Source organism: Balaenoptera borealis (genome assembly GCF_965194805.1).
Source record: "Balaenoptera borealis genome assembly, chromosome: 5".
In the NCBI taxonomy this organism is placed as follows: Eukaryota; Metazoa; Chordata; class Mammalia; order Artiodactyla; family Balaenopteridae; genus Balaenoptera; species Balaenoptera borealis.
In genome coordinates this window covers 49,317,775-49,340,539 of record NC_138862.1, presented here as the reverse complement: position 1 = coordinate 49,340,539, position 22,765 = coordinate 49,317,775, and the positions used below count along the sequence as shown (strand labels likewise).

Sequence of the window (22,765 nt, the reverse complement as noted above, 5' to 3'; positions counted from 1 at the left end):
GCGAGAGGTGGCCCCAGGGCACGGGGTCATCTAGGAAAATGAGAGCAGTGCTGGGAGACACATACTCCACAGAGTATGGGCCATTTCAGAAGGCGAGAGTAGCCTAGTATTCATATTAAGATGTGCTATAGGGCTTCCCTGGTGGCGCAGTGGTTGAGAATCTGCCTGCTAATGCAGGGGACACGGGTTCGAGCCCTGGTCTGGGAAGATCCCACATGCCGTGGAGCAACTAGGCCCGTGAGCCACAACTACTGAGCCTGCGCGTCTGGAGCCTGTGCTCCGCAACAAGAGAGGCCACGATAGTGAGAGGCCCGCGCACCGCGATGAAGAGTGGCCCCCGCTTGCCGCAACTAGAGAAAGCCCTCGCACAGAAACGAAGACCCAACACAGCCAAAAATAAATAAATTAATTAATTAAAATATATATAAAAAAAAGATGTGCTATAACCATTAAAATACGACCAGATTTTGAATGCTTAGTTAGAAAAATTGAATATGAATGTAAAATCTCATTAGTTTTTAATAATGAATACAAATTGAAATAATAGTGTGGACATATCAGTTAAATATATTAAAATTAAGTTCACCTTTTATCTTTAACATGGCTACTGGGAATTTTAAAAGTACATACGTGGATTGCATTATATTTCTATTAACAGCAGTGGTGTAGAGGAAATGGAAACTGTGTTCTGAATACTTACTTGAAGGATCTGGCTTAGAACTTGAACTGCGTAATACAGTAGGGATAATAGTAGCAAACAAAGACTTCTTTTTAAATTGTTTAATTATTAAAAGCTGGGAATTTGGTAGCATGTTTGAAAAGAGCAAAGGAGAGAACTAGAAATGTTATTACATGAAAACATGTCGCTAATAGGTAAGAAGGGGAAGATGATTAGACCATAGGAAACAAAAGTTACCTTCAAAGAGAAAGAATACTATAGAATAAATTATTGGGTGTTTAAAATAAAGAGAAAAGCTGTTACTTCCTAATTCACGCCCAGGAAATCAGACCATCTAGTTTGGAGAAACTGAAGCAGTATCCGAGGTTCTGCTAAATTCCAAATTCAAAAAAATTTGTAAAATTAAAATCAGTATGAGCTCAAACTGTGGATGAGCTTGCCACTGTGATTCATCTACATAAGAGAGCAGCAGTCGCAGAAATCAGTTACTGCTTGGCTATTGCGAAGGAAAAAAATTAAGAAGAAAAATTCTAGTGTTGCACCACTGAAACACCTTAGCATATTTTTTTTAATAAATTTATTTATTTACTTCTTTCTTTTTGGCGGCATTGGGTCTTCGTTGCTGCGCGCAGGCCTTCTCCAGTTTACCTTAGCATATTGTTACACAGAAATACGAATGTATTCCTCAAAGGGACACAATAACTTGCATATACCGTATTAGAAATTCTATATATTTTGAATATAGTCTGAATTAATTAGTTTATATTTACTTAGCACTTATGTGCCAGACACCATATTAAATGTTTTATATGAGTCAAGAACCATTTCTAATCTCCTTTTTATAGATGAGGAAAACTGAAATTTCAAGAGATTAATCAATGTAGGCAATGTCAGAACCCGTAAGGGTGGAGCTGGAACCCAGAGAGCAGGGCTGGGACACAGGAGACTCGTGAGGTGCACTAGGAGCCTTGTTTGCCTTCCTCTAGTGCCAATCCTGTCAGGCAATCCTAATCCCTTTTTCTTAACCACTACGCTATTTTACTTTCCATGTATCTCAAGTATTAGCACCTTGCTACTCAGTAGGGTCTTAAGAGTTGAAATTCATTCATAATGCACTTCTCATCAATTCTAAGTTTACACATCACCTTTTCAAGGCCTCTCCAGATCCCCTGAGTTTAGGTTAGGCATCTCGTGTTTTTCCATTGCATTTTGTACTTGCCTTATTATAGAGGGCATAATTTATAGGTTAAAGTCAGACCTTTTGAATTCTGAGACGATACTTAAAAGCTCAATTATTTTGAGTAAATTTTCCTTATCTATAAAAAAGGTGTTAATGATAGCACCTAAACTTAGTTGTTTAAATTCATGTAAACTGCACAGTAACTATTTGGCACAGAGTAGGTACTTAGTATTTGGTAAAAGATTGAGTCCTGCTTTAAGAAATGTATTGGATAGCATACCTCATTCATGCTAATGTCCAATTCAGAAACCAGGTAGAAACACTTGGCCATACATTTCTATTTCCCATGTTTTCAAACATTTTAACGGTGCAAGAAGTCTACAATGAATATGGTTCCTAAGTTCATTTCTGTATGCTTGGCTTCCTTCACAGAAAAGGGCATGGCCACTACAGCTTCCTACCTCTCAAAAGTTCAACCACTAGAAAGGAATTAACACAGGCTATCTTGAGAAGTCCAAAAATCCTGTAAAAGGATTCTGACTGGCCTGTCTTAAAGTCAGATGCCCATCTCAAAGCTTGAGTCTTTTTTTTTTTTTAATTTTATTTATTTATTTTTGGCTGCATTGGGTCTTCGTTGCTGCACGCAGTTTCTCTAGTTGCAGCGAGCGGGGGCTACTCTTCATTGCGGTGCACGGGCTTCTCACTGCGGTGGCTTCTCTTGTTGAGGAGCACAGGCTCTAGGCACACGGGCTTCAGTAGTTGTGGCTTGCAGGCTCTAGAGCGCAGGCTCAGTAGTTGTGGCGCACAGGCTTAGTTGCTCCGCAGCATGTGGGATCTTCCCGGACCAGGGCTTGAACCCGTGTCTCCTGCATTGGCAGGCGGATTCTTAACCACTGCGCCACCAGGGAAGCCCTGAGTGAGGTGTCTTTTTTGAGATAATCAGTTGTGGCCAGGGGAACAAGGTCTGTAAAAATATGGCAGCTTCCATTCAAATCACATGGCTGGAAAAAAGGAAGTATTTCCTTGAAAACAAAAGCCATCTACATTACAACAGGGAAGTGCTGTAGTAACACTCTTCAAATAAACCCTTTTCTTCTAAGAGGACAAGAAATGACCTTTATCCCCACGAACCCATTTTTCATTACCCCACAAACCCATTTTTCATTATACAGCCCAATCTCATGACATGCCAAGGGATGTCTTTTTTGTTTAACCAAGACTCAGTTAAACGATATACCTTAGTGCCTATGACATGCCCAGCACTGTACCAAATGTTAAATAAATGAACCACCACCTGAAGTTTCATCAATTTTCGATGAAAGGGTAGTTGTTGTCATGGCTAAAAGAACATTTAAGAAGGAAAATGCAGTCTGAGACTCAAAGTAGTCATAAAAAAGCCACACCAATGGTACAATTATTTTACTGGGCTCAAACGAACATGGACAACTCTTTTTACTTTCTAAGATTCTTTTTACAGTAAACAAAATATATTTCCAAAGTTTTACAGATATTTAATTGGAGAAAGATAATACTTCAGTTAGTTTGGAAAGACAACCTTTAAAAGAAAGAGCAAGTGAATTCCATTCAGGATGAAACAGACTAACAGAACTGTATTCCTAAGTGGTGGTGGTGGGATGAACTGGGAGATTGGGATTGACATTTATACACTAATATGTATAAAATGGATAACTAATAAGAACCTGCTGTATAAAAAATAAAATAAAATTCAAAAAAAAAAGAAACAGGAGTGTGAGTATTACCTGTGCTACTTCAGCAGAGGCTTCCTAAAAATTTCAGCTGATTTTGGGGAAAAAAAAAAAGAACTGTAATCCTAATCCATTTACTTTTTAAGCTATCAAATATTCTCATTCAAGCTACCTTTTCTGTGTCTATCTACAGAGCCTCTTGGAAATGAATTAAAAGTCTTTGACTTCATTCTGTTGAAAAACTCTTGAGAATGCTGAGAAATCTCCAGATAACCAGTATGTTTTCTCCTAGGAACGAACTTCAGAGCCTCTTCCCAACTACCAGTGTTTTTCAGACATAACAAAATACGTATCATTTGATCTAAGGTGAGATTTTTGGTGCCAGTGTCCCACTGCAAATATTTATCTAATGGAAGGCATTCTGTTGCCAGCTTCAGCCGTTTTGCTTTGGCTAGGGATGTGCCTGGCTGCATATTCTTATCAACAAAAGATCCCACTACATAAATTTTGTCATGCTTGAAAGTAGTCATAACGTTGGGAGAATCTGAAGTTAAATATATAATACTATCCTTTGGAAATAAATCTACATGAGACTTTTCTGTTGCTGTTAAAAGCAATTTGTTCCACTTTTCTCCATAACGTTTAACTAACTCTCTATAGTAGGCACCACCTGTTTTAAGACTGCAGAAATAAATATGGAAAGGATCAACATTTCTTCTGTTCCATCCTTCACTTTCTAAAAGTTGGGAAACAGCATTCTGCAGTTCTTTTGGTTTCATATAGTCGTCATAAGCCATGTCAAAAACCAAAGGTTGTCCAAACTGCATGGCCTGGGCACCCTTCCAGCCCATTGCAATATCCATATTCCTATCCCAAAGTCGTAGAAACAGAAAGTTTTGCTGTTTATCTTCCTTAGTGGTTTCTGGTAGCTGATCTTTTTTTATTTGTTCTTTTGCTGCTATTTTCATTTCCTTTTTTATTTGCTTGGCTTTTTTCATTTTTTCCTTAATATATAAATATTTTAAATATTTTCTTTTTGATGATTTAGAAACACATTCCATAACGGTTTTGAGCTCTTCTTCACTGATGTGTTCTGGTACTTCTCTGCGAAGCAATCTCCACATCTCAATTAATTCCCTGGTGGCAGCTAGAGGATCTTCATCCTTGCTACTTGAGACTGTTGAAACACCCTCTTCTTGCACACTAGATTTCATTGTAATTTTCCACCTATCCAACTCCAGCTCTTCAGGAGGTGATGTACTCTCCTTATTAGGATAGGACACAGCTGGTATTTTGGAAGACGTGTATCTCTGCAGAGTTGTTGAATATAAAACCCTTTTCTTCCTATGAAGGGTAAATGGCACCAAAACTCTGGCAAAAGGTCTTAAGAAGGTGATACTGACACTCATTTTGAGGAAAACAGGCCTGTAAGAAAAGCCCTATAAAAAAAGAAAAATGTAATGAAAAGTTAAAAACCTCTCAAATAACTGTGCAAGTATAAATTTGAGATACCAAAATGCAATCGATTTCTGAAACATAAAGTGGAATCTTAGTCCAACTTATTTTTGCACCATTAATTTTTCTTAGACTCCTGTGGCCTAGAGCCTGTGATCATTCACTAGGCAAAAAGTTTAAAACTTATTTGGGTTCTTATTTTAGACATGAACTTCACTATTGTTTTAGGCAAAAGAATACCTTGAAGATCCTTTTCAGATTTGTATCTAGGGACCCAGAAGATCAATGTTACCGGATAACAAAGTTATGTACCACTATATGGCTGAGATTATGGTGCTGTATTCTTCTCCACTTTCTACTAAGCCCAGATACAGACCCAAACACAAGATCCTTAACAAGCAATACATGAAGACAAAGTGCAGAAAAGTTACAGAAAATGGCAAATAGTAAAAAGCACTTAGCAGCTGCTGTACCAATGCCCTTATATGTTTTCAAAACAGAAATATAGAGAGATCTACTGATTTAAAAAAAAATAAAACCTCCCTTCTCCAATTTAGACTTTACAGCAAATAATGTTATTGCCAAACAAAATATCCAAAATTAGGGCAAATATATATAAGCTCCACAATTTTATCCTAAAGGTCTGGATGTCCACAAAACAATGAAGATGCTTAAAGATGTGAAACTAGTGCTGGACTTGAAGCAAAAAAAGGAATTCAACTTTTCACAAAATGCAACTAAAATACTTGAAAAGTTCCTTCTTCCCTTGGCTTCATTTAATGACGCTGCATGCTCCTGGGTCTCTGACCTGTGCAATGATGCTCAGATCCATTCCCCCCACACCCCCAACACACACAAGGTGGATGTGCTTCTGAGTTCTGTCCTTAGCCCTTTTTTCAATCTAAACATTTTCCCTATGAACTCTGATCTACCTCCTTGACTTTGATCACCATGTATCAGATGACACCTCAAATGCAACAAACTGAAATCTGTCTCCCTTCCCTTCCCAATCTGCTTCTCCTTCTGCGTTGTTTCAGGGAGGGACACTACTATCCATCCATTTGCTGAAGGCAGAAACTGGGAGTCATTTCATAACTGTCCCCTCTCACACCCTCCATTCCTAATTTGGGTTATATTCATTTAGTTTCTAAATACTTCTCTAATCCAGTCACTTCTCTTCAACCTCATTTTCTTATCTTTTTTTTTCTTTTGGAGGCAGGGGGGTGCGCCGCGCAGCTTGCAGGCTCTTAATTCCCCGACAAGTGATGGAATCCGGGCCCTCTGCAGTGAGAGCACGGAGTCCCAACCACTGGGCCGCCAGGGAATTCCCTCAACCTCATTTTCTTAATTGTATCTCCTAGCCTCTAGATTTGCTCTCCCTCATCTCTAAGCCATTTGGAGCTAGTGCAGATCTGATCAATACACTCACATCATCCTCAATGTGTATTTTTAAACTCACTGCTGCCAGGTTAAAGTCTAAACATATATGTGGCTTATAAAGTTTTTTCACAAAATCACCATTTGCTTACCTCTTCAGCTACATCTCTAGCTATCTGTCACCTCAAACTTTAGATCAAGTATTCCTATTAGTTCTTTTAGCACCCTGTACTTCTGCACCATAGTGCTTGTAACACTGCACTGTAATTGCCTGGCTACTTATTAGCCCCACTATGTGGTAAACTCTATCAGGACAAGGACTGTATTTATACTAACATCGAACCCAATGTTTGGCAGTATATAGTTCACATTTATCATTCAAGTATTTTTCGATTAAATACTCCGGGTCAATGCTTCTCACATTTAAAACACGTTCAGACACCTTTTAAAGAAAATACATTTTCCTTTAGAATCCTCGAAATATTTAACCGAGAGTTCTCAGCCCCAATACGAGAAACACTGATTTCGGAAAAAGTCTTTTGAGTTTTGTCTTTGTAACTGGTAAATATTTTTAGGATATCAAAGAAACAAAACCCCCAAATATTTAAAAGGGGAACAAGGATATCATTTTGGGAAACACTGCTCTCGTCCCAGGTATTGTACTTATAGTTTATTAAATCACTGGGCTTCCTCTTACCTGTGGGCCTTCTTAGCGCACAAGCTCCAGTATGCGTATGTTAGATCTCCCGCGTCCTCCCACCTCACCACACACACTGGGAGACACGAAACCCGCCCGTACCAGGAGTGCAAAGACAGTGGCTCCCGCCGGTGCAAACCACAAGGAACCCCAGAGGACGCAGGATTCTGCCAGGAAATGCTGGCCACGGATCCGCGCTGCACCTGACCCACAGCTTAACTATCACTCTACACAGTATCCGTCGTTGACCCGAGACCCGCAGCCGGAAATCCCGCCCTCTCCTTCCGGCGCTGCCATATGACGTCACGCCAAAGGGGCAAGCCTTCCGGCCTGGAAAGCAGCACTGTCGTGCAACGCAGCCTGAAAAACATTCACTGACAGTAGCAATACAAAGACCGTTGAGACCACATTGTGAGGTTTGGGGGCTGAAGCCAGGTGAGAGTGGGTAAGGGATGAGTGGAATATGAGAAAATGGAGTCATTAAGGTTAAACGTTTTTATGAATCTTGGCAGAGGCAATATTCGGTAGGCTCAGCCTCCGGTGTGGTGTCCAGGAAATTTTTGTTATTTTTACTGTTCCTGGGAGAGACTTGACCAGCTGATAGGATTGTTAGCAAGGGAATAAGGAAAGAAAGGATGAGAAGGGCGAACTTCCTCAGAAGATTGAAAGAGATGGGATTCAGAGGACAGATGGAGGGAACTGGTCTTGGATAGGAGGAGGAAATACCACTTCCTTTGTAACAGGAAGAAGGGAAGAAACTTAGGTGGGGATGGAAGCCAGTTTGTAGATATGGCAGTTGTAATTTGAGAGTTCCCATTTCTGTGAAAGAGGTAGTCTGCTGAGAATCTCTGGAGAGCGAAGAATGGGAGAAAGTTTGAAATTATTATGAAGAGTGAATGTGACACACTAAGTGATGGAGAAGTTTTTCACATATTGCAGTATAGGGAAGTCATTCTGGCTTATACGTGGTTCTGCCTGAACTTTGTGTGAACTAAAACACAGCCTGACTTATGGCCTGTCAAACACTTATACAGCACATTTACTTTAACCATTAAGATAAAGAATGTCCTCTTCGAAGATAAGGATAAATAGCTCTCTTCCTGTGGCATCCATTAACACTTTCTTGAAGATAAGGTTCCCTTCCCAGACACCAGGGTTATGCTGTCTCATTGAATACATACTAATCTGTCTCTTTTGAAACCTTTTAGGAATGTACCCCTGTCATGTTTGATGTATGTTCTTTGTTTTAATAGTAAGGTTTGAAACTGTGCTGAAAACCGTGCTTCAGTGGAGCAGATCCTTGGAGCTACTGAGAGGCTGCCTCCCAGGCTATAGTCCTCAGTTTGGTTCTAATAAAACTCTTTTCTATTCCTTATTATAGTTTGATTGTTGATTATTTGTGTCAACAATAGAAGCAGAAAGTAGAATTGTGTTTACCAGGGTCTAGGAGGGTGGTGGTGAAAACAAGGGGTTGTTTAGTGGGTATAAGAGTTTCAGTTTTGCAAGGTGAAAAAGTTCTGGAAATCTGTTGCACAACAGCACGAATATACTTAACACTACCGAGCTTTAAAATTGTTAATATGGTAAACTTATGTATTTCTTAAAATCACAATTAAAAAATGAAAGAATGAAGTGTGAGCTGACTAGGGAATGACAGTCATGTTGTTAGGCAGTGTTTATGGTCTAATTCAGTTTGGGGGTCATGAATTTATAGTGGTATCAGTCTACCTTATATGGTCCCCCCCCCCCATTTTGCCAACACTGCTAAGTGCTAAGAGGTCCAGGTACAATTAAGCTTATAGAAGGGAAATGGGGTAAAGTTGTTAAAGTTATTGGCATCAGAGTTGCTGCACGAGTGGCCTACAGAGGCTCAGGTGCATAATGAGAGGCCAGTACAGTAATGATAGAACATGGGATGAGAGACTGATAGAAAGTAAATACACAACTGGCCAGAGGTTTCAAAGGAGATGAGAAACAGGTTAGTAGGTGTAATTGAGTAAGCAAACTGAACTGATAGGACATTGCAGAAGAGTCAGGTATCATCTGCTTTTGTGAATGTTGTGGTGGAGCAATATGTATTTGGTAATGCCAAGATTCAGGCCATGAACACAAGAGTGTGTGGCAGGAGTACAGTGGGATGGGTCATGAGAGATCATCTAGGAATCACAGGGTATAATTATGGTATTGTTTTTGCTTCAAAACTCAATTTTGTACTCGGTATTTAGTAACATTTGAAGTTTCTCTTTTTCTTTTGGTGTAGGCATATCTGTCTTATGGTTTGCTAAAATTAGGGAGGCCTCTCCTTTCTGGGACAGACACTATTTTGATTTTTAAAAATTTAATGAGATGAAAGTTTTAGGACACTTGAAAGTCAGAAGCCAAACAAAAGAATTTTCTGTCCTTTCATGCCTTACAAAATTTATCGCTATGCAATACCTTGGCCACTTCTCTCTCAGCCTGAAGGTGGTGTCTTCTATTATCTAATTGTTCTGTGATTTAGGAACTGGGATGTATTATTTGGGAAATACAACTAAAAACAAGATCTCTCCCAACTCAGAAATCCTCTCCACAAAGGTAGTAGAGAAAGAAAACACTTATGTTTGAATAAGCATTAAACCAGAATGTGGTGGGCATCACAGGCAATCTGCGGAAGAGATTGTGAAGACAGAAAGGGGAATCTCACCCCCTTATATAGCCAGATACACCCCATCACATATGTGTTTTCAAAGTAAACAATAAATAGTCCTCAAGTAAGAGAACCTGAGAGCATATTTGTCATGCATAGTTCATCCTAACTTTACCATGGTAATTGGGGCGGTCACTTTTGTTAGTTAATTGGCTTTATCCAGAGAAAAAACAAACCTCATCTTTCTGACAGGACATAGTTTTGCTAACTGGAGAAAGGCGTCCACCAAAGTTAGGCTTGTGCCCTCTCACAAGAACTGTGAGATAGGGGAGCTATCTTCCTTGATCTTTGCATTTCAAAAAGATGGCTTCCAGGCTTCCCTGGTGGCGCAGTGGTTTAGAATCCGCCTGCCAATGCAGGGGACACGGGTTCGAGCCCTGGTCCGGGAAGATCCCACATGCCGCGGAGCAACTAAGCCCGTGTGCCATAACTACTGAGCCTGTGCTCTAGAGCCCGTGAGCCACAACTACTGAGCCCGCGTGCCACAACTACTGAAGCCCATGCGCCTAGGGCCTGTGCTCTGCAACAAGAGAAGCCACTGCAATGAGAAGCCCATACACCGCAACGAAGAGTAGCCCCCGCTCGCCGCAACTAGAGAAAAGCCCTCGTGCAGCAATGAAGACCCAACGCAGCCAAAAATAAATAAATAAATAAAATTTAAAAAAATTAAAAAAAAAATCAGTAGCCCTGAGAAAATTATACATATATAAAAAAATGGCTTCCAGGTTCTTGAAGAAACATTCCTGAGTGGTGAGATTGGCAGGAGGCTTACTTAGCCATTATAATTTAGCCATTATAAATATTTACATACATTTGAAAAGGATGAAGAAAGAAATTCTGAAAGAAAAAGGAGAGGGGGAGAAACGCCTTCCCTTATTTTCAACAAGGAGAATTACATCTCTTATTTTTAATTTGTATTTGCCCTTAAATTATGTGGTAGAAACTGAAAGTATTGGTCTTGAAAGGTAAGTGAGACACACCACTTCCTTTCCTACAGGAGGGAAAGACAAATGTTTCAGTGCACTTGGATCTTTGGGACCGTAAAACATGAGCTCAGTCAACAAACCCCTTTTGTTGCTTTCCTCAGGGGAGGAACTTTGGTCCAGATGATAATCCAGATGATAATCCATCATAACTTTTACCTCACATGATATAGACTTAACGTTATTACCTCCCTGGCCACCCCTAATCTTCCTAACAGTGGTTCACAAAGTGTGATCCCCAGACCAGCAGCATCAGTATCACCTAGGAACTAGTTAAAAGGCCAATTTTGAGGCCCCACCTACCAATTCTACTGAATCAGAAACTTTGGCAGTGATACCTAGCAGTCTTTAGGACCTCCAGGTTATCCTGATGTACTTTAAAGTTAGAGAACTGCTGCTTTTGAAGAAGCATTGAAAAGGAAGTAAGAGAATTTCTTGTTGTCTTCTTTAACAGAGACTTCCCACAGCGAATTCGCAATATGTTCTCTTTTTTTTGTTAAAATTTAATATGTTTAGTCTAGTATTGGGAGGTGACACACAAATCTTGGTGTACTTCGCTTACAGTGATCATAGCCTATTACCTCTATTTTCCACAAGAAGGGGAAAAGCTATCACATACTGATGTCAGAAAGTCTTAGGATTTTCCTGCAGTCCTCCCTTATCAGTCTTTTCTCTATCAGGACACATCTCTGGTCTGCAGCTTATAGCCAAAAATCTGGAGATATCTTTTTTGTCTTCAAGCTGCTAAAATAGAGCAACATCGGAAGTCAGAGTAAGGGAATAGTTTAGGGTGACCCTAGGAGAGAAAATTAAAATAAACTTTATTTTCAACACAAGTATTTGTGGCAAAAATTCTGATGTCTTGCAGAGAAAGAGGAAACCAGTTTCTAAATACACAGCTGTTTATCAAAAAAATAAAAACTTTAAAACAGGATAAAAATGCTCCCAGACCAAGATAGTCTTATAAGCAACAGTTGAGTTGAGCTGCTATACCATTAATTTCAGTTGGCATCATTTCTGATGTGGTAGTCTAAAATATGTCTCCAAATTCTTTGACACTCTCTCACGAGGTGGAGTCTAATTCCTCTTCCCTTGAACTTAGTGACTCATGTCCAACAAATAGGAAAAAAGTAGACCAGTATGCAACTTCAGAGAGTAGGTCATAACAGGCGGTGTAGTTTCTGGCTTGCTTATTCACCTGGATGATTCATCCTGTGGGAAGCTAGCTGCCATGTTGTGAGGACATTCAAGTAACAAAGACTCTCCTTGACCAGACTTTAGTTAGGCTCTTCTGAGCCCTCTCCTGGGATTAGTCCTTGACCTTGACCTTCTGTGAGATTGCATAGGTCAATCTTAGCAAGAATCCTGCTAAGTCATCCCCCAACCTTGATATCTTATCAAGTTTCTCACTCCTCACTCTTCATATCTAAGCCCTTGTCCTGTCTTTAGCAAGAATCTCTCTACCCTTGAGGTCTCCTTTTAGTTTTCCATCCACTGATATCCCCACCCTGCTTCTTGGCTATAAATTCCTAGCTATCTTTCTTGTTTTGGAGTTGAGCCTTATCTCTCTTCCCTATTGCAATGTCCCTAACTACAATAGTCTTGAGTAAAGTCTTCCTTACCATTTTAAAAAGTGTCAGGTTAATTTTTTTTTAAACATCTTTATTGGAGTATAATTGCTTTACAAAGGTGTGTTAGTTTCTGCTTTATAACAAAGTGAATCAGTTATACATATACATATGTTCCCATATCTCTTCCCTCTTGCGTCTCCCTCCCTCCCACCCTCCCTATCCCACCCCTCTAGGTGGTCACAAAGCACCGAGCTGATCTCCCTGTGCTATGCGGCTGCTTCCCACTAGCTATCTATTTTACATTTGGTAGTGTATATATGTCCATGCCACTCTCTCACCCTGTCACATCTTACCCCTCCCCCTCCCCATATCCTCAAGTCCATTCTCTAGTAGGTCTGTGTCTTTATTCCCGTCTTGCCACTAGGTTCTTCATGACCTTTTTTTTTTTTTCTTAGATTCCATATATATGTGTTAGCATACTGTATTTGTTTTTCTCTTTCTGACTTACTTCACTCTGTATGACAGACTCTAGGTCCATCCACCTCACTACAAATACTCAATTTCATTTCTTTTTATGGCTGAGTAATATTCCATTGTATATATTTGCCACATCTTCTTTATCCATTCATCCGATGATGGACACTTAGGTTGCTTCCATGTCCTGGCTATTGTAAATAGAGCTGCAATGAACATTTTGGTACATGACTCTTTTTGAATTATGGTTTTCTCAGGGTATATGCCCAGTAGTGGGATTGCTGGGTCGTATGGTAGTTCTATTTTTAGTTTTTTAAGGAACCTCCATACTGTTCTCCATAGTGGCTGTATCAATTTACATTCCCACCAACAGTGCAAGAGTGTTCCCTTTCCTCCACACCCTCTCCAGCATTTATTGTTTCTAGATTGTTTGATGATGGCCATTCTGACTGGTGTGAGATGATATCTCATTGTAGTTTTGATTTGCATTTCTCTAATGATTAATGATGTTGAGCATTCTTTCATGTGTCTGTTGGCCATCTGTATATCTTCTTTGGAGAAATGTCTATTTAGGTCTTCTGCCCATTTTTGGATTGGGTTGTTTTTTTTTTTGTTATTGAGCTGCATGAGCTGCTTGTAAATCTTGGAGATTAATCCTTTGTCAGTTGCTTCATTTGCAAATATTTTCTCCCATTCTGAGGGTTGTCTTTTGGTCTTGTTTATGGTTTCCTTTGCTGTGCAAAAGCTTTTAAGTTTCATTAGGTCCCATTTGTTTATTTTTGTTTTTATTTCCATTTCGCTAGGAGCTGGGTCAAAAAGGATCTTGCTGTGATTTATGTCATAGAGTGTTCTGCCTATGTTTTCCTCTAAGAGTTTGATAGTGTCTGGCCTTACACGTAGGTCTTTAATCCATTTTGAGTTTATTTTTGTGTATGGTGTCAGGGAGTGTTCTAATTTCATACTTTTACATGTACCTGTCCAATTTTCCCAGCACCACTTATTGAAGAGGCTGTCTTTTCTCCACTGTATATGCTTGCCTCCTTTATCAAAGATAAGGTGACCATATGTGCATGGGTTTATCTCTGGGCTTTCTATTCAGTTCCATTGATCTATGTTTCTGTTTTTGTGCCAGTACCAAACTGTCTTGATTACTGTAGCTTTGTAATATAGTCTGAAGTCAGGGAGCCTGATTCCTCCAGCTCCATTTTTCGTTCTTAAAATTGCTTTGGCTATTCGGGGTCTTTTGTGTTTCCATACAAATTGTGAAATTTTTTGTTCTAGTTCTGTGGAAAATGCCAGTGGTAGTTTGATAGGGATTGCATTGAATCTGTAGATTGCTTTGGGTAGTATAGTCATTTTCACAATGTTGATTCTTCCAATCCAAGAACATGGTATATCTCTCCATCTTTTTGTATCATCTTTGATTTCTTTCATCAGTGTCTTTTTTTTTTTCTCTCTAGAAATTTTATTTAGAAAACACAAAAACAAAAACATGATTGACTTAAGAGTTTTGAGATCATCATCAGTGTCTTATAATTTTCTGCATACAGGTCTTTTGTCTCCTTAGGTAGGTTTGTTCCTAGATATTTTATTCTTTTTGTTGCAATGGTAAATGGGAGTGTTTTCTTAATTTCACTTTCAGATTTTTCATCATTAGTGTATAGGAATGCAAGAGATTTCTGTGCATTAATTTTGTATCCTGCTACTTTACCAAATTCATTGATTAGCTCTAGTAATTTTCTGGTAGCATCTGTAGGATTCTCTATGTATAGTATCATGTCATCTGCAAACAGTGACAGCTTTACTTCTTCTTTTCCGATTTGGATTCCTTTTATTTCTTTTTCTTCTCTGATTGCTGTGGCTAACACTTCCAAAACTATGTTGAATAATAGTGGTGAGAGTGGGCAACCTTGTCTTGTTCCTGATCTTAGTGGAAATGGTTTCAGTTTTTCACCATTGAGGACAATGTTGGCTGTGGGTTTGTCATATATGGCCTTTATTATGTTGAGGAAAGTTCCCTCTATGCCTACTTTCTGCAGGGCTTTTATCATAAATGGGTGTTGAATTTTGTTGAAAGCTTTCTCTGCATCTATTGAGATGATCATATGGTTTTTCTCCTTCAGTTTGTTAATATGATGTATCACGTTGATTGATTTGCATATATTGAAGAATCCTTGCATTCCTGGAATAAACCCCACTTGATCATGGTGTATGATCCTTTTAATGTGCTGTTGGATTCTGTTTGCTAGTATTTTGTTGAGGATTTTTGCATCTATGTTCATCAGTGATATTGGCCTGTAGTTTTCTTTCTTTGTGACATCTTTGTCTGGTTTTGGTATCAGGGTGATGGTGGCCTCGTAGAATGAGTTTGGGAGTGTTCCTCCCTCTGCAATATTGTGGAAGAGTTGGAGAAGGATTGGTGTTAGCTCTTCTCTAAATGTTTGATAGAATTCACCTGTGAAGCCATCTGGTCCTGGGCTTTTGTTTGTTGGAAGATTTTAAATCACAGTTTCAATTTCAGTGCTTGTGATTGGTCTGTTCATATTTTCTATTTCTTCCTGGTTCAGTCTTGGTAGGTTGTGCATTTCTAAGAATCTGTCCATTTCTTCCAGGTTGTCCATTTTATTGGCATATAGTTGCTTGTAGTAATCTCTCATGATCGTTTGTAATTCTGCAGTGTCAGTTGTTACTTCTCCTTTTTCATTTCTAATTCTGTTGATTTGAGTCTTCTCCCTTTTTCTCTTGATGAGTCTGGCTAATGGTTTATCAATTTTGTTTATCTTCTCAAAGAACCAGCTTTTAGTTCTGTTGACCTTTGCTATTGTTTCCTTCATTTCTTTTTCATTTATTTCTGATCTGATCTTTATGATTTCTTTCCTTCTGCTAGCTTTGGGGTTTTTTTGTTCTTTCTCTAATTGCTTTAGGTGCAAGGTTAGGTTGTTTATTCGAGATGTTTCCTGTTTCTCGAGGTAGGCTTGTATTGCTATAAACTTCCCTCTTAGCACTGCTTTTGCTGCATCCCATAGGTTTTGGATCGTCGTGTCTCCATTGTCATTTGTTTCTAGGTATTTTTTGATTTCCCCTTTGATTTCTTCAGTGATCACTTCGTTATTAAGTAGTGTATTGTGTAGCCTCCATGTGTTTGTATTTTTTACAGATCTTTTCCTGTAATTGATATCTAGTCTCATAGCATTGTGGTCGGAAAAGATACTTGATACGATTTCAATTTTCTTAAATTTACCAAGGCTTGATTTGTGACCCAAGATATGATCTATCCTGGAGAATGTTCCATGAGCACTTGAGAAAAATGTGTATTCTGTTGTTTTTGGGTGGAATGTCCTATAAATATCAATTAAGTCCATCTTGTTTAATGTATCATTTAAAGCTTGTGTTTCCTTATTTATTTTCATTTTGGATGATCTGTCCATTGGTGAAAGTGGGGTGTTAAAGTCCCCCACTATTATTGTGCTACTCTCAATTTCCCCTTTTATGGCTGTTAGTATTTGCCTTATGTATTGAGGTGCTCCTATGTTGGGTGCATAAATATTTACAATTGTTATACCTTCCTCTTGGATCGATCCCTTGATCATTATATAGTGTCCTTCTTTGTCTCTTGTAATAGTCTTTATTTTAAAGTCTATTTTGTCTGATATGAGAATTGCTACTCCAGCTTTCTTTTGATTTCCATTTGCATGGAATATCTTTTTCCATCCCCTCACTTTCAGTCTGTATGTGTCTGTAGGTCTGAAGTGGGTCTCTTGTAGACAGCATATATATGGGTCTTGTTTTTGTATCCATTCAGCCAGTCTGTGTCTTTTGGTGGGAGCATTTAATCCATTTACATTTAAGGTAATTATCCATATATATGTTCCTATTCCCATTTTCTTAAATGTTTTGGGTTTGTTATTGTAGGTGTTTTCCTTCTCTTGTGTTTCTTGCCTAGAGAAGTTCCTTTAGCATTTGTTGTAAAGCTGGTTTGGTGGTGCTGAACTCTCTCAGCTTTTGCTTGTCTGTAAAGGTTTTAATTTCTCCATCAAATCTGAATGAGATCCTTGCTGGGTAGAGTAATCTTGGTTGTAGGTTTTTCTCCTTCATCCCTTTAAGTATATCCTGCCACTCCCTTCTGGCTTGCAGAGTTTCTGCTGAAAGATCAGCTGTTAACCTTATGGGGATTCCCTTGTGTGTTATTTGTTGTTTTTCCCTTGCTGCTTTTAATATGTTTTCTTTATATTTAATTTTTGATAGTTTGATTAATATGTGTCTTGGCGTGTTTCTCCTTGGATTTATCCTGTATGGGACTCTCTGTGCTTCCAGGACTTGATTAACTATTTCCTTTCCCATATTAGGGAAGTTTTCAACTCTAATCTCTTCAAATATTTTCTCAGTCCCCTTCTTTTTCTCTTCTTCTTCTGGGACCCCTATAATTCAAATGTTGGTGTGTTTAATGTTGTCCCAGAGGTCTCTGAGACTGTCCTCAGTTCTTTTCTTTCTTTTTTCTTTATTCTGCTCTGTAGTAGTTATTTCCACTATTTTATCTTCCAGGTCACTTATCCGTTCTTCTGCCTCAGTTATTCTGCTATTGATCCCATCTAGAGTATTTTTAATTTCATTTATTGTGTTTTTCATTGTTGCTTGGTTCCTCTTTAGTTCTTCTACGTCCTTGTTAAATGTTTCTTGCATTTTGTCTATTCTATTTCCAAGATTTTGGATCATCCTTACTATCATTATTCGGAATTCTTTTTCAGGTAGACTACCTATTTCCTCTTCATTTGTTAGGTCTGGTGTGTTTTGACCCTGCTCCTTCATCTGCTGTGTGTTTTTCCGTCTTCTCATTTTGCTTATCTTACTGTGTTTGGGGTCTCCTTTTCACAGGCTGCAGGTTCGTAGTTCCCGTTGTTTTTGGTATCTGTCCCCAGTGGCTAAGGTTGGTTCAGTGGGTTGTGTAGGCTTCCTGTTGGAGGGAACTAGTGCCTGTGTTCTGGTGGATGAGGCTGGATCTTGTCTTTCTGGTGGGCACGTCCACGTCTGGTGGTGTATTTTGGGGTGTCTGTGACCTTATTATGATTTTAGGCAGCCTCTCTGCTAATGGATGGGGCTGTGTTCCTGCCTTGCTAGTTTTTTGGCATAGGGTGTCCAGCACTGTAGCTTGCTGGTCTTTGAGTGAAGCTGGGTCTTGATGTTGAGATGGAGATCTCTGAGAGATTTTCGCCATTTGGTATTACATGGAGCTGGGAGGTCTCTTGTGGACCAGTGTCCTGAAGTTGGCTCTCCCACCTCAGAGGCACAGCCCTGATACCTGGCTGGAGCACCAAGAGCCTTTCATCCACACAGCTCAGAATAAAAGGGAGAAAAAAATAGAAAGAAAGAAAGAAAGAGGATAAAATAAAATAAAGCTATTATAATAAAAAATAAGAAAAAAATTATTAAGAAAAAAGTTATTTAGAAAATATTTTTTAAAATTTTTAAAAATAAATTTATTAATTTTTTATAATAATAAGAAAAAAATTAAGTAACAAATTTATTAAGAAAAAATTTTAATTTTTTAAAATAAAAAATGTGAAAAAACTTATTACCAAAAAAAATTGTTTTAATTTTTAAAAATAGAAAATAAGGAAAAAATTATTAAGATAACATTTATTAAGAAAAAAAATTTTTAAGTATCAAAAAAAAAAAAAAAAAAAAGGGACGGACTGAACCCTAGGACAAATGGTGAAAGCAAAGCTATACAGACAAAATCTCACCCAGAAGCATACACATATAATATACACTCACAAAAAAAGGAAAAGGGGAAAAATTAATATATCCTGCTCCCAAAGTCCACCTCTTGAATTTGGGATGATTCGTTGTCGATTCAGGTATTCCACAGATGCAGGTACATCAAGTTGTTTGTGGAGATTTAATCCGCTGCTCCTGAGGCTGCTGGGAGAGATTTCCCTTTCTCTTCTTTGTTCATACAGTTCCCGGGGTTCACCTTTGGGTTTGAACCCGCCTCTGCGTGTAGGTTGCCTGAGGGCGTATGTTCTTTGCTCACACAGAACGGGGTTAAAGTAGCAGCTGTTTCGGGGGCTCTGGCTCACTCAGGCGGGGGGGAGGGAGGGGTACGGATGCGGGGCGAGCCTGCGGCAGCAGAGGCCGGCATGACGTTGCAGCAGCCTGAGGCGCGCCGTGTGTTCTCCCGGGGAAGTTGTCCCCGGATCATGGGAGCCTGACCGTGGCGGGCTGCACCGGCTCCCGGGAGGGGCGGTGTGGAGAGTGACCTGTGCTCGCACACAGGCTTCTTGGTGGCGGCAGCAGCTGCCTTAGCATCTCATGCCCGTCTCTGGGGTCCGTGCTGACCGCTGCGGCTCGCGCCCGTCTCTGTAGTTCGTTTAGGCGGCGCTCTGAATCCCCTCTCCTTGCGCACCGCGAAACAAAGAGGCAAGAAAAAGTCTCTTGCCTCTTCGGCGGCTGCAGACTTTTTCCCAGACTCCCTCCCGGCTAGCACAGAAGCCCAAGCCTCGGATTCCAGCCCCCGCCCGCCCCGGCGGCTGAGCAGACAAGCCTCTCGGGCTGGTGAGTGCTGCTCAGCACTGAGCCTCTGTGCGGGAATCTCTCAGCTTTGCCCTCCGCACCCCTCTGGCTGCGCTCTCCTCCGTGGCTCTGAAGCTTCCCCCCTCTGCTACCCGCAGTCTCCGCCCACGAAGGTGCTTCCTAGTGTGTGGAAACCTTTTCTCCTTCACAGCTCCCTCCCACTGGTCCAGGTCCCGTCCCTATTCTTTTGTCTCTGTTTTTCCTTTTTTCTTTTGCCCTACCCAAGTACGTGGGGAGTTTCTTGCCTTTTGGGAGGTCTGACGTCTTCTGCCAGCGTTCAGTGGGTGTTCTGTAGGAGCAGTTCCACGTGTAGATGTATTTCTAATGTATCTGTGGGAAGGAAGGTGATCTCCACGTCTTACTCTTCCGCCATCTTCGCTAGCCACTACCCAGGTTCATTTTTTAATAGAAGCAGCCTATGGAAGAAGTCCATATAGCAAGTTACTGAGGCCTTCTGCCAACAGCCAGCCCAACTTTAGATCACTGCAGCTTCAGACAGTCTTTTTTTTAAAAAATAAATTTATTTATTTATTTGTTTTTGGCTGCTTTGGGTCTTCGTTGCTGTGGGTGGGCTTTCTCTAGTTGTGGCGAGCCGGCACCACTCTTTGTTGCGGTGCGTGGGCTTCTCATTGCGGTGGACTTCAGTAGTTGCGGCACGCGGGCTCAGTAGTTGTGGCGCGTGGGCTTACTTGCTCTGCGGCATGTGGGATCTTCCCGGACCAGGGCTCGAACCCGTGTCCCCTGCATTGGCAGGCAGATTCTTAACCACTGTGCCACCAGGAAAGCCCTTCAGACAGTCTTGAGTGTGCTCTTCTGAGGGATCCTGAACCAGAATCACCCAACTAAGCTGCTCCTGAATTCCTGACCAACAGAAGCTGTGAGATAATAAATGTTTGTTGTTTTAAGTCACCAAGTTTTGGGGGTAATCTAATATATAGCAATAGATAACTAATACATCTGACTACCACATTAAATAGTAAATTGGGGGTTATGAGAAATATTAACGTTCAGTTAGTTAAATATAAGACAAAATAGTTTTTATGGTAACACTTTTTTTTTTTTTTTACTTTTTTGGTGCTTTTCACAGTAAGTGCATTAAATACATTCTAGATAGACTATCTGTGTTGGTAGAGACTTCTAAAGCTCAACTTATTTACACAATCGGAAATGCAGGCTGGAAGAGTAACTGGTTTATCCAATGCTAGGAGTCATTTATTTTTATTTTTATTTTTTATATTTGGCTGCACCTCATGGCTTTCGGGATCTTAGTTCCTCAACCAGGGATTGATCCCAGGCCTGAGGCAGTGAAAGCGCCAAGTCCTAACCACTAGACTGCCAGGGGATTCCCCCTGGGAGTCATTTAAAATCTGCATATCCTGATTTACAATTCAGTGCTTTTCGTTTTTTTTTCATTATGCCACTCAAGACATGGTCCAGAAAGAGAAATTTGAGATATTATGTCTATACTGTTAAGGAATTGTCATAGTCTGTTCGGGCTGAGTATCATAGACTGGGAGGCTTAGACAACAAATATTTATTTCTCACAGTTCTAGTCGCTGGGAAGTCCATGATCGAGGCACCAGAAGATTCAGTGTCTGGTGAAGGCCTGCTTCCTGCTTCATAGATGGCTGTGTTCTCACTGTGTCTCACATTGAAGAAGGGAGCTTTCTGGGGTTTCTTTCATAAAAGTACTAATCCCATTCGTGAGGGCTCTACCCTCATGACCTAATCATCTCCCAAACACCCCACCTCCTAATACCATCACATTGGGGATTAAGATTTCACCATGAATTTTGGTGGGGACACAAACATTCAGTCCATAACAGGAATTATAGTGTATACTAGGTTAAAAAAACACTAGGAGGGACTTCCCTGGTGGTCCAGTGGTTGAGAATCCACGCTTCCACTGCAGGGGGCACGGGTTTGATCCCTGGTTGGGGAACTAAGATCCCGCATGCTGCATGGAGCAGACAAAAAACAAACAAAAAACAAAACCCCCAAAACTAGGAAGACACTAGAAAGAGCTATGTACAGAAAAATTTGTATGTCCTATTAGATATGGCAGAGTAAGTTTTTCAAATGTAACATCTATAAGATATTATGGAAAAGCCCAAACAAACTTCTTGGCCAACTCAGTATTATACATAGAGACGCAACAAGGATTTATTGTATAGCACAGGGAATTATATTCAATATCTTGTAATAACCTATAATGGAATATAATCCTCAAAAAAACTGAATCACTGTGCTGTATACCTAATACTAACACAATGCTGTAAATCAACTACACTTCAATTGAAAAAAAGTATTAAGCATTTCTCAAACTACTGCCAAAATTATTTTGGTCCCCTGGCTTCCAAGCTTGTTCTCCTTCTAATCTATTCTCTAAACTGCAATCGGGATATTCTTTATAAAATGTAAATCTGATAATATTCTCCTGTCTAAAACCATCCAATGGCTTCCATTGTCATTAGAATAAAGTAAAAAAAATTTTTTTTAAATAATTTATTTATTTTTGGCTGCGTTGGGTCTTCATTGCTGCACGGGCCTTCTCTAGTTGCGGTGAGCAGGGGCTACTCTTCGTTGCGGTGCGTGGGTTTCTTATTGCTGTGGCTTCTCCTGTTGTGGAGCACGGGCTCTAGGCACACGGGCTTCAGTAGTTGTGGCATGTGGGCTCAGTAGTTGTGGCTTGTGGGTTCTAGAGCGCAGGCTCAGTAGTTGTGGCGCACGGGCTTAGTTGCTCTACGGCATGTGGGATCTTCCCAGACCAGGGCTTGAAGCCATGTGCCCTGCATTGGCAGGCGGATTCTTAACCACTGCGCCACCAGGGAAGTCCTAAAGTAACAATTCTTAACGTGGACATTGCAGCCTTGATTAAGCTGCCTGTTTATTTCTCTAACTTAACTTTGCAGCTACAGACAAAACCTCTCTCCTTTACCAAATCAGAGTCTGGCTCCTCTGAGCCCTCCTCTTGACTGGGCTCTGACATTGGGCTCTACCCTTGGTCTGCTTAGTCCAGTCTTAGTAGGAATTCTGCTGAGTCAGTTAGTGAAAATCTCACCTTTGGTATCTGAACGTCCTCTATTATATCTGATAAAATTCCTCATCCTCCACTGTCAATATCTTACCACCCCTGGCCCACCTTCAGTAAGAATCCTGTTGAGTCAGTCTAGCAAGAATATCTATTATCCCTAATGTTTTTACTTAGTAGTTTTCCATTCACTGACCCTCACCCTGCTACTTGGCTATAACTGCCCCACCCCACCCTTGTCCTTGTTGTGTTTGGAGTTGAGCCCAATCTCTCTCCCCTACTACAAAACCCCCATTGCAGCAATCCCTTTTGAATAAATCTTCCTTACTGTCTTTAATGCATGTCATGAATAATTT

The 22,765-nt window shown here is 40.1% G+C and overlaps 1 protein-coding gene across 2 annotated transcripts; it reads right to left on the bottom strand.

Moving 5' to 3' along the window:
* Positions 1-2,435: 2,435 nt before the first annotated feature.
* On the bottom strand, positions 2,436-12,525 carry TRMT10C (tRNA methyltransferase 10C, mitochondrial RNase P subunit). 2 transcript variants are annotated; one of them, XM_082392149.1, is made up of 2 exons: positions 7,095-12,525; positions 2,436-5,004 (listed from the first exon to the last, which is right to left on the bottom strand). In XM_082392149.1, exon 2 carries the CDS (start codon positions 4,972-4,974, stop codon positions 3,715-3,717), a length of 1,260 nt encoding a protein of 419 aa, XP_082248275.1. In that variant the 5' UTR covers positions 4,975-5,004; positions 7,095-12,525; the 3' UTR covers positions 2,436-3,714. The 2 variants fall into 2 exon arrangements, with proteins under 2 accessions (XP_082248275.1, XP_082248276.1); XM_082392150.1 differs by having other exon boundaries at positions 7,197-12,523.
* Positions 12,526-22,765: the final 10,240 nt, after the last annotated feature.